Source organism: Acomys russatus, chromosome 6 (genome assembly GCF_903995435.1).
Source record: "Acomys russatus chromosome 6, mAcoRus1.1, whole genome shotgun sequence".
NCBI classification, from domain to species: domain Eukaryota; kingdom Metazoa; phylum Chordata; class Mammalia; order Rodentia; family Muridae; genus Acomys; species Acomys russatus.
The window spans coordinates 75,302,439-75,313,444 of NC_067142.1; the positions used below are offsets into that span (position 1 = coordinate 75,302,439).

The 11,006-nt window shown below is 44.4% G+C and overlaps 1 protein-coding gene across 1 annotated transcript; it reads right to left on the reverse strand.

Moving 5' to 3' along the window:
* Nucleotides 1-1,841: 1,841 nt before the first annotated feature.
* On the reverse strand, nt 1,842-10,718 carry LOC127190791 (histone H3.3A). The gene is made up of 4 exons (XM_051148021.1): nt 10,557-10,718; nt 8,856-9,006; nt 7,609-7,762; nt 1,842-2,482 (listed from the first exon to the last, which is right to left on the reverse strand). Exons 2-4 carry the CDS (start codon nt 8,981-8,983, stop codon nt 2,354-2,356), a joined length of 411 nt encoding a protein of 136 aa, XP_051003978.1. The 5' UTR covers nt 8,984-9,006; nt 10,557-10,718; the 3' UTR covers nt 1,842-2,353.
* Between the last annotated feature and the right edge of the window lie 288 nt (nt 10,719-11,006).

An 11,006-nucleotide genomic window follows, 5' to 3' on the forward strand; every position in this document is an offset into this window, starting at 1 on the left:
GATTAAGCTTTGTCACAGGTGGAAGCAGTCTTGGTGGGCTTTACCCTTGGGGCACCCCATGAATACCTTGTGACAGACTGAGTGGAGCCATCCTGGGCCTGGAATTCAGGAAGCAGACCTGGGAACCCCAACTGGGCTTTTGTTTTTCTAATTGACCCTCAACGGGAGAAGGAGACCGCCCTTCCCATGTGACTCAGGCAGGTGGGGAGGAGAGAACAGGTTCAACCCGGGCTTGAGCGCGTGTGGAGCAGCGAACAGGCCAAAGAGACACCTAAGGAAGGTTCACTCTTTTGTCCCTTTAACCTTTTTTCCTTCTTGTATAAGCTAGTTGGGTTATATAATAAAGTTTAATTGTTAAAAAACAGAGCCAACATTTACTCTCTCCAAACTCCATTGCTTTGTTTGTAAATGGAACAAATTTATCAATTTTATAGGAATATATGAAACAAGTCAAATACTAATACACATTATACTGAGACAAGTTCAGACAGTAATGTACATTGAGTGCCAAGTTCATTTACATAGTACTTATGATAAAGTTCAACCTACATAGTATTGTTCATGGACAATGAACAAAATGCTAACCAGCCAAAAGCCATTTTATAAAACAAAAAAAACCCCAAAGCACACTAGTTAGTACCACTGGTCCCCTAAAATGTAAGTGAAAAGAACTAAGACCTCATAGTATATTCCACTATAATCAACTGGTCCCAGGCAGGGATGTGCAGCAGTGCTAGCTCAGTTTGGGGCTGATACAAAAATCATTGCGGGGAAACTAGGTAAGGAAATACAAACCACTAGTCCTGTGTTTGGGGCGGGGCGGGGGGGGGGGGTGAGGAGAAATTATGAACTCAAGGCCAACCTGTCTACATAGTGAAATCACCTCAGAATGAAGATTTTTAAACAGGGATGAGGGCTATAATCCTAGCACACTTGGGAAACAGAAGGATCCGCTCAAGGTCATGCTCTGAAATACAACTAGGGATACAGGGGACCCAGCCTCAAACATGAACCAGAAATGCTTGTACTTAGTACTTTCTGATCCTCCTATACTCATATCCTGAGTGCCTAAGTGCTGGGATTGCCAGGATGAGCCACACACTCAGTGCATGCACTGCTGGGGACTGAAACCAAGAATTCTATGATAAGCAAGCTACAATGCTCTGGAACCTGCTCTATATAAACCAGGTTAGCCAGAGATCTACCTGTCTCTGCCACCCAGGTGCTGGAATTAAAAGTGTGCTAACTACCACACCTGGCCTCAGCCAATTTTGATTAAGCACCTATAATCTAGTCTCTGCTTAAAAAACAAAACCAAAAAGACCTATCATCATGCATTTCACATCAAACATTCCAATGCTAACTAAAATAGGGGCAGTGAGTAACTTGTTAGTATGTAACACTTCAAGCCCTAAGAACACCAATTCTTCTAGATTTACATTTTTGTTTCCAGTAAATGTTCAATAGTATAGTATATGCCTTTGATGGTATTCTGATTCTTTAAAGATTCAAATATTTCCAGGTGACCCAATTGATAGAACTTGCTATCAAGATTAAAAATAAAATCTGGGCGGTGGTAGCACACATCGTTAATCCCAGTACTTGGGAGGCAGAGGCAGGCGGATCTTTGTGGGTTCCAGGCCAGCCTGGTTTACAAAGCAAGACCAGGACAGCCAGGGTGACACAGAGAAACCAAAAGATAGAAAATAAAGCCACCAGGCCTTTCCACACCAACTTTCCTTCTATGCCACACAAGACTTTTCTCAGACCTAAGGTGATTAATCAAGTCACTGGTTATTAAACTTGTATCTGTAAGGTTAATAAGAAAGACCAAGAGCGGGTATAGTTTAATGTATTTTAATAGCAAACTTACAGGAACAGCACAGAAGACAGACAACATTAAAAACATGTACTTGCATGTAGGACAACTCAGTTAGAAAAGTATAGTGAATGGATGGGATCTACTGTATGATAAAAATGCTACAAACACCATTTAGTTGCCGTCAATAAGAAATTTACTTATTTTAAAAAAATCCAAATGCTGGCATTGTCCAGAAAATTTTAACAGGTTTATTTATAATTGTTATAAAGTTGAACTGTTGAAATGTGTTCACTGAAACATTTTGCTTGCATTAATGCTTTACATCTTGCATTTATATTAAAAATTCACACACAAATGAAAATGGAAAACTGCCAATACCTGATTTCTGTCCCCTATTTTTCCACTCACAATCATATACTTAGGTACCTTTTGACCCCATGGAAAAAATATCTAACATTCAGAACTACTGATAACAGGAAGAGGAAAAAAAAATTTTTTTGAGAATGAAATGTTTCCCCTCATAGTGGACTCTTAAGCACGTTCTCCGCGTATGCGGCGTGCTAGCTGGATATCTTTTGGCATAATTGTTACACGTTTGGCATGGATAGCACACAGGTTGGTGTCTTCAAAAAGGCCAACCAGATAGGCCTCACTTGCCTCCTGCAACAACAAAGAAAAACTATTAATGGTATTGTTAAATTGTTAAAATACAATTACATAATATTAAAACACTTAAAAAGCTTTTATCAAAACTTGTATTTATCAAATGTTCACAGTTTTAAAAATCTGTCAAAATGCCTAACTTTTTACAAAATTATACAACTTTCCTGGTGTTAATGTATTCTTTAGTAAACAAATGCCTCAAAGAACCAACTAACCCTAACATTCTCTCACCCTGACAGATAGAATCCACTCTGACCCCAATAGCTGCACTGTGGACAACACACCTGTCACCTGTGACTCTTAGTTCCCGAGGATTAAGCGCAGGACCTTGTGCCCTGTCCTCCCTTTTTTCAGTGCTGCAAGAGTCCCAGAATACATCACAGATGGGTTTATTTATTTTGACCCCCATAACCAGCTCCAAAGTATTTTCTTCTAAATCCTTAATATGTGATACAATTTGTTGCCCTCCAGAATTCTGATCCTGTGTTTTCCATTTCACTCTACAGGGTCTACAGGGTATTATCCTACCACCCAAAACTTGCTAGCTATATCAACTTGACACTTGTCGCATCAAGTGAAGAGGAAAAGAGGGAACCCAGCTTAAATATCCTGCACATCTTGCAGCTGCCTAGGTTTAAAGCACCTATTGTTTGTTTTGCTGATAGTGGTGTTTGCTATCTGTTCCCTGAGACACACATGACGCAAACAGACAACCAACTCCTGCAGGTTGCCCTCTGACCTCACACATGTGCCACTGCACATGTGTGCAGAAACACAAATACATGGCTTCATTTTTAAACATGTTTCTGGGGTTCCTCGAGTAGGAGTTGGAGTACAATGGAGCCTATTGGCATTCCCTTTCACTAATATTTCACAATAAAACTCAGATTCTGCTTTTAAAAAACACTAAGGAGGGACTGGAAGATTACTCAGCGGTTAAGAGCACCATCTGCTCTTCCAGAGGACCTGAGTTCAATTCCCAGCAACCACATGGTGGCTCACAACCATCTGTAATGAGATCTGATGCCCTCTTCTGGTGTGTATGCAGACAGTGTACTCATGTACCTAAAATAAGTAAATCTTTATAAAAATAATAAAAATAAAAATTACAAAGGCAAAAATATGAGTGTGAATACAGGGCGGCCCAGTGTCCAGTGAGACCTAGAAGCCTCTAGGACTACCCACTCTGGAAGGAGATCCGGAGGTTCAATGCTAAGCCTACACAAACGATAGCAAGACCCTGCCTCAAAAACAGTAACAAAAGCTGTTCTGGGAACAAATGATTCCTAGCACTGCAAAACCCCAACTCCCCACAGGTCATTTCTATGCCATTCATGCCTCCTAGTCACGCCTCAGGGGTCAGTGTTGGGATAGTCTGCAGGTGGGTCGAGTCTAGAAAGTGAGATGGCCTGGTGGGTAGTTGCTTGTTGGCAAACCTGACAAACTGAATTTGATTCTTAGAAACCCATATGGTGGAGAACCAAGTCTTCCAAGTTAACCTCTTACTTTCATGTGCACATGTACACCATGCCATGGAATTGTAAACCAAGTGTTAAGTACTACACATTCTGGCCTGTTCTCAGTTACAACGTAGACACCCCCTGAAGTTCCTCAGTAAGAAAGCATTTTGTTTTCCTCAGCATTAGGAGCGTGCAAACCTAGAATGTTTCTGTGAAATGCAGCAGGAACTTCTAGGAAATGGGTAAGTGCCATGTATTTGAGACCATTTGCTTCTAAGAGCTGTGTTCTCTGAAAGATAATGGAACCCAAGGGCTAGATAACAGCACATACATATTCTCAACTCTATTACCAATGCTCCTAAGATCCTTTAACATTAAAACTGCAAAGAGCCCAGCATGGTGGAGTATGCCAGTAATCCCAGCACTCAACAGAGGCAGGGAATAGACTCTGAGTTTGAGGCCAGCAAGAGCTTGATCCTTGTAGCTGTGTTCAAATATGGCCATTTTCCCCTGAACCTAATAAATGAGACCTATTCATTTGTAAGCCCTCCCACTTCCCGCCCCAAAGGAGGGAGGCCGGTGGGCTGGGGAAAGTTCAGTGTTTAAAAGAGTGTATAACAAGGAAGCAGACGGCTCTAGAGTCAAGCTGTTAGAACTACAAGACCAAAGTGGTTGTTGTAGCTGTCCCACCTCCTTTAATGTTGCAGTTACTGCATCTAAGTTATAAATTACTGTTTACATTAAAGTGTAAGAAAAAAAACCCCACACAGTAATATATAGGACTTGAGATCATCCAGTTTTAGGGATCTTTTGAGGCTCTTGTAATGTATTGGTGGCCGATAAAAATGCAATTTTTATCCCAGCACTTATAAAGCAGCAGCAGCAGACAGATCTCTGAAAGTTTGAGGCCAGCCTGGTTTATAGAGTGAGTTCTAGGACAGGCAGGGCTCTGTACAATAGAGAAATCATGTCTTGAAAAACAAAACAAAAAAATAAATAATTTATTATGTATCTGTGGGCGTGTGCCCCTAGAGCCTTGCCAAGAGTGGTAGGACCCCCTGGAACTGGAGTTGCTGAGCAGCTTGATGTATACAGAAATTAAAGCAAGAAGAGCAGCGCTTTTAACCACTGAGGCCGCTTTCTAGTCCCTATAATATTTTGTTTTTTGTTTTGAGACTACATTTCTCTGTGTAGGCTGGCTGTCCTAAAACTCAATCAAGATATAAGCCTGCTTCTGCCTCCCAAATGCTGGGATTAAAGGCATGGGGCACCTCTGCCAGTCTGCCTTCTTTTTAAAAGACAGGATCACAGTATGCATTCCCCGCTAGTCTTGAACTAGCTACGCACTCCAGGCTGGTGTTGACTACCAACCCTCCTGCCACTATTCATGAGTGTTGGCATGACAGATGCTATAGCATGCCCCATCATGTCCAGCTTTAATTGTATAATTCTAAAGCAAAAATAAGAGTAACTTGTTTTCAGAGACTAGGTCTCATTGTGTGGCCCAGGCTGGCTTTGAACTTGCAACACCCCTGCCTTGGGCTCACATGTGCTGAATTATAAAGGGTATGAGTCATCCTGACAGGTTGAAGTGTTGTTTGGAATCCTACCTCATCTGCTTTTCTATCTTACGTCCACCAGCAAATCACCACTTTTTTGTCTGTGGTACTAGGGACTAAACATGCATATGCAGGCAGAGGTAGGACCACTAGGCAGCATCTCTAACACTTAGGGTGTTACAACTTTACAGTCCTCATAACTAACCTGTATTCTCATAAACAAATATAAGAAAAAGCTACAGGGAGGAGCATTTCCTGGAGGGCCTGGACTTAAAAGAGATCCACTTGACTCTACCTCCCTGTGTGCTGGATTAAAGGCACATGCACCACTCCCAGCCAAGATTGTTCTTTTTAGAGCTGTGGGTGTAGCTGGTTAAGAGAGATTGCCTAGCCAGGCAGTGGAGGCAGAGGCCAGTGAATCTGACTTCAAGGTCAACTTGGTCTACAGAGCAAGTTCCAGAACAGCCAGAACTACACAGAGAAACCCTGTCTCAAAAAAACCAAATACAGAGCTTGCTTAGTATGTATGTGGCTCTGATTTATCCAAGCACCATATAAATCAGGCATGGTGGAACATGCCTGTAACCCCAGAGTGCAGGAGAATCAGGAGTCCAAGGCCACCCTTAACTACAAAGCTGGCTGTTTGAGAACAAACCTAAATAAACTCACTCACTCGCATGCTGGCAACTGAATAGCAACAATGGGCATTTATTTACACAGGAATGTTTTTGTTTTGTTTTCAAGTGCTGGGATTATAGGCATGTATCAACCACCATGCCTGGACACAGGAATGATTTTTAAAAGTTCTTTTTTTTTGGTTTTTCGAGACAGGGTTTCTCTGTGTAGCCTTGGACATCCTGGACTCACTTTGTAGACCAGGCTGGCCTCGAACTCACAATGATCCGCCTGCCTCTGCCTCCCGAGTGCTGGGATTAAAGGCGTGCACCACCACGCCCGGCCCTTTTAAAAGTTCTTCAACCAAAATGTCTAGTAATTTCAATCCACAAAGCTTTATTATTAACATGTAAGCTTAAGAAAATGTTGGACTTCCAAGTACAGTGATATGTGAAGCAGGGTCTATAAGCAGTAATTATCAAATGAAAGTAGCTCATCTTGGGAATCTTAGTAATTGTGATTTATGCACAGGAATTGATAAGCAGCTATTAAAACAAAATAAAAACTCTAAGGAATATTATGTGAAGGTTTTGGTTTTTGTAAATTTGGTGAATTTAATGGATGCCTATTCTTGGAATTCACCAATCAAATGAAGTTTAGCCTAACCATAGAAACAGCTTAACCAATTATGCATCAGAGTAGAATCCACCTATCAAATCTTTCTCATATATAAAGCAAAAGCTAAGCACAGCAACAGCAACCTTCAACACCCAATGGTGATATGCAGCAGTGCCCAGCAACCCATTTTACCGCCTGTGCTTTCTGATGGTCCTGGTGGTCTTGCTGTATGAGATACAAGGCTAATTATACCTACATATTTGTCAAGTCTTTTTGTGTTGATCTCACATAATACAAGTTATTAGTATTTCATACGCAACTTCCAGAACACTGTTGCAAGCACGAGAACTAAGATTCCTTGTTCCTTTCCAGATCCACTTATCTTCGAGCACCTTTTCTCCTTCCTGGCAGTCCTTTCATACCCAACACTCTACCGTGTAATTCTTGAATACTGCCTATTCTACCTGGATATTAAACTACACGCTAAATTGCTTCTTTGGCACCAGGACATCCCTTCTTTATCACTGTTCTTCACCACTGTCTACAAATAGACCTCTAGCTCTCTGAGTCCTGAACACCCATAATCACAAGAGGGTTTTAGGCATTGTTTTCATGGTTTCTGAGTGCATCGCTGGCTGTCCTTGAACTCGAGAGATTAGCGTGCCTCCCCCTCCTCTCCTGAGGGCTGGGATTAAAAGTGTGCACCACCACTGTCCAGCTACCTTGAACCGTTTAACTTTTAAATTTCATCAGAAGTAAACCAACTACCATAGAGGCTTCTAATGATACTTAGGAGAAAAAAAGAAAGCTGGGTTATTGCTCTTGCTACACGACAGGAACAAAAGCAAGGCTCTTCCCACCCACCAGTTACCTGCAAAGCACCAATAGCTGCACTCTGGAAGCGCAGATCTGTTTTGAAGTCCTGAGCAATTTCTCGCACCAGACGCTGGAAGGGGAGCTTGCGAATGAGAAGTTCAGTGGACTTCTGATAGCGTCTGATTTCACGGAGTGCCACAGTACCAGGCCTTGAAAAATTAACATTAAGGACACTATTATTAAATCTGTGGTCAGCTTTAAAGAAATGCAGTAATTTTCCAATAAAAATAAAGTAACAAAACCCACAGAAGACATGGGAACTTACTAGCTGTTAGGCTGGGAATTGAGACTGTTGAGACTTTTCTGAGTTTAGTATCACTTCCCCCTGCCCCATCTGTGTATTAAAGTCCTAGAAGACTTACGTTATTCAATTCTGAGCCACTTAAAACAGTTGGATTTGATCTCCCAAATTCTAGCATGTCACAATTAAATTTGAAAACTTGTTTGTGTAGTTTTTTCCATAAGGAAAAATCTTAATTAAGTCATTGCCTACAACAGTTTGCCTCTAATTCTGACATTTCTTTTACTCTATTAGCTTTTCACTGAAAAGTCTATGTAAATTTGGGCAATGTGTGCCCTCTAATGGCAGATGTCCTTAACAACACTCCTTATATTAAAATTAAATGAGGTAATAAAAGGAGGGAAAAAGTCCACCAAGTAAATATGATCAAGGCAAACTTTACTGGTCTGCTTACCACAAACCTCACTTCAAGTGAGGGGCACCTAACAGAGTGTGCATATGTATATGCATATACTCACATATGAAAATTTTAATGGCTAGTTACAATGTTAACATGCCCTACTATCAGTTGAATACTGTGTCCCTTTATAGACTTTTAGATCAAATTACAGCTTCAAAATTAAATGTTAGCAACCAAGCCTAATATACCAAGTTACATATATTCACAAAGGAACATATGCATATATATCCAAGCAGTAGTAAATATCCAAAAGGGAGAAACAGCTTTTCTCACAAAAGCAAAAAGTTGGACTGGTGTGTGTGTGTGTACGCACGCCTTTAATCCCCGCACTCTGGAGTCAGGCAGGGGGGTCTCTGAGTTCGAGATCAGCCTGGTCGACAAAGTGAGTCTAGGCTAGTTAGGCAAGGTTGTTACAGAAAACCTGCCTCGAAAAAACAAACAAAAAAGTAAAATAAAATTTTGACTGTTACCCATCTTCCTGTTAAAATTACAAGGAAATACTATTTAGACACTGTCCCATTCCTTCTCTTTTTAAAAATACCTGTAACGATGAGGTTTCTTCACCCCTCCAGTAGAGGGCGCACTCTTGCGAGCGGCTTTTGTAGCCAGTTGTTTCCTGGGTGCTTTGCCACCGGTGGATTTGCGGGCAGTCTGCTTTGTACGAGCCATGGTAAGGGCACCTCTTTACTTACCTACCAATGTTTTTTAAAAGGCAAAAAACAAAACAAAAAATCACATCAAATTCAAGCATAGCATACACATTTTCCTGCCTGCCCCCCCACCTCGAAATTAATCAGTAGAGGGGGAAAAGCTGTTATATAATTAATTTGGAAGGGCACAGATTACGTCTAATGACTTAAAACTAAAAACTGTCATCACAAATAGTCATAATGCCAATTTCCAAACGACAAACGGCTCAAACCGGCGAGACACCCCCCCTCAGCGCCGCATAGCTTTTGATCCCAATTTCTTTAATTAAAGGAGGAATTAGAAACGTCTGCAAACATTCGATCACTAGTCAAACGAACGAAGCCACAAAACACAGAAGAAAGGTCGAATCAAATTACAGCCAAAAAGAAAAAAAGGAAAAAAAGAAAAGAAAAAAGGTTTCTTCGCCGCTCCCCCCCCCCCCCCGCCGCCCGGTTGGCGCCCCTACCGCCACCCCCCCGCGCGCGCCTCGCGCTTGGCAGTTGGATTGCTGTAAATATCTAAAAGCATTCTTGAGGTTTGTTTCTTTATAGTTATGTTGACAAAAAAGGCGTCTCGAAAGACAAGAACAACAGCTACCGCCTGCGAGCATTCCACAAAGCCCGTCCTCCCGGGCTTCGCTATGGAAGCCGACCGCCCCGCACCCAGGCTTAATTAGCGCTCGACACCGGCCGCCCAGCCCACCCCAGCACCACATAAACTTTTGGTTCTGCCTCTCGTGGGTCCCTGGGTACGGGGTACCCGACATGCTCATCCCGGCCTCGGCGCTGGCAACGAGCGACTCGGCTCCTCCAGACTAGCACAAAATGGAAACAATTGGAGAACGTATCCGATTCCCTTCCAAAGAGACAAACAGCAAATCGTTCGAAAATACCCCATTCCCTGCCACGTGCCGCTCTCCAAAAAATCAAAAGTTCTTTTTTTTTTTGTTTGTTGCATTTCATATGCATCAAGTTTCTTTTTCTCCAAAAAAGGCAAAAACATCTTAAATCTTTTTTTCCTTCCATTTTAAAATGGGGAAGAGAGAAACGGGGGAGGGGGGGGGGAGAGAATATGGTCGGTGACCAGAGAAGAGAGACAAGATGGTGAAGCTCAGCCACAACTGTGGGAAGGCAGCAAAAAGCGACTTAGCCCGGGATGGGAAGCGGCGGCGATTTTGCCCCTTTCGCGCCCGAAAAACTGGGGCCTGGGACCCGGAGGCGGCAGTTAAGGGGCCCGCGCGGGACATGGTGAAGGTCTGGGGTCCCGGGAAGGGGCGGCGGGCGGGATTTCACCGAAGAAAGAGGAGCCCCCGGCGCGGGAGGGCGAGCAGGCTCGTCGCCGCGGCGGTGCCACTGCTGGGCTGAGGCGGAGACGGGGGAGCCGCCACCGCCGCCGCCCGAGGGAGAGGGAAACTCGCTCCCCATCTCCATTTCTGCGCCAAAAAGTTTGCGGGTCGAGCCCGGGGGGACTGTGGGTGCCCTCCGTGGCCCGCCTCGAGGCCGACAGCGAGCGGGGCCCGGCTCCGGGAGAGCGGGCTGACGGAGAAACTTACCCCCCTTCTCCCTCGACTGGAGCTCGGCAAGCGAGAGGCGGCGCTGGCGTTAGAGAGCGGCGGCGGCACGGCGACGGCTGCGAACACAATTGAAAGATGGCTGACACCGAGGCTATCCCCCACACACGCCGCCCCGCCCCGCGCCGCGCGCCAGCCAATCACACACAATGGAGGGAAGGCTCGGCCCCGCCCAGGGCCCCCGCGCGCCCCGCCCCGCCCCTCCCCCCGCGCGCCCGTTCGCTGGCGCGCGCTCGCTCCTCCCCCCGCGCGCCGCCCGCCCATTCCTCCCGCCGCCTTTCGCGGTGTGTACAAACACAAAAGACACGCCGAGGGGCCGCGGGCCCCGCTGAGAGGCCGTCCACCCTAGTCTGTCCCTAACCCGCACTCCCTACCCGCCGAGCGCGAGCGTCCCAGCAAGCCCCCGAAGCCCAGCTTTGGGGTGCACCAGGG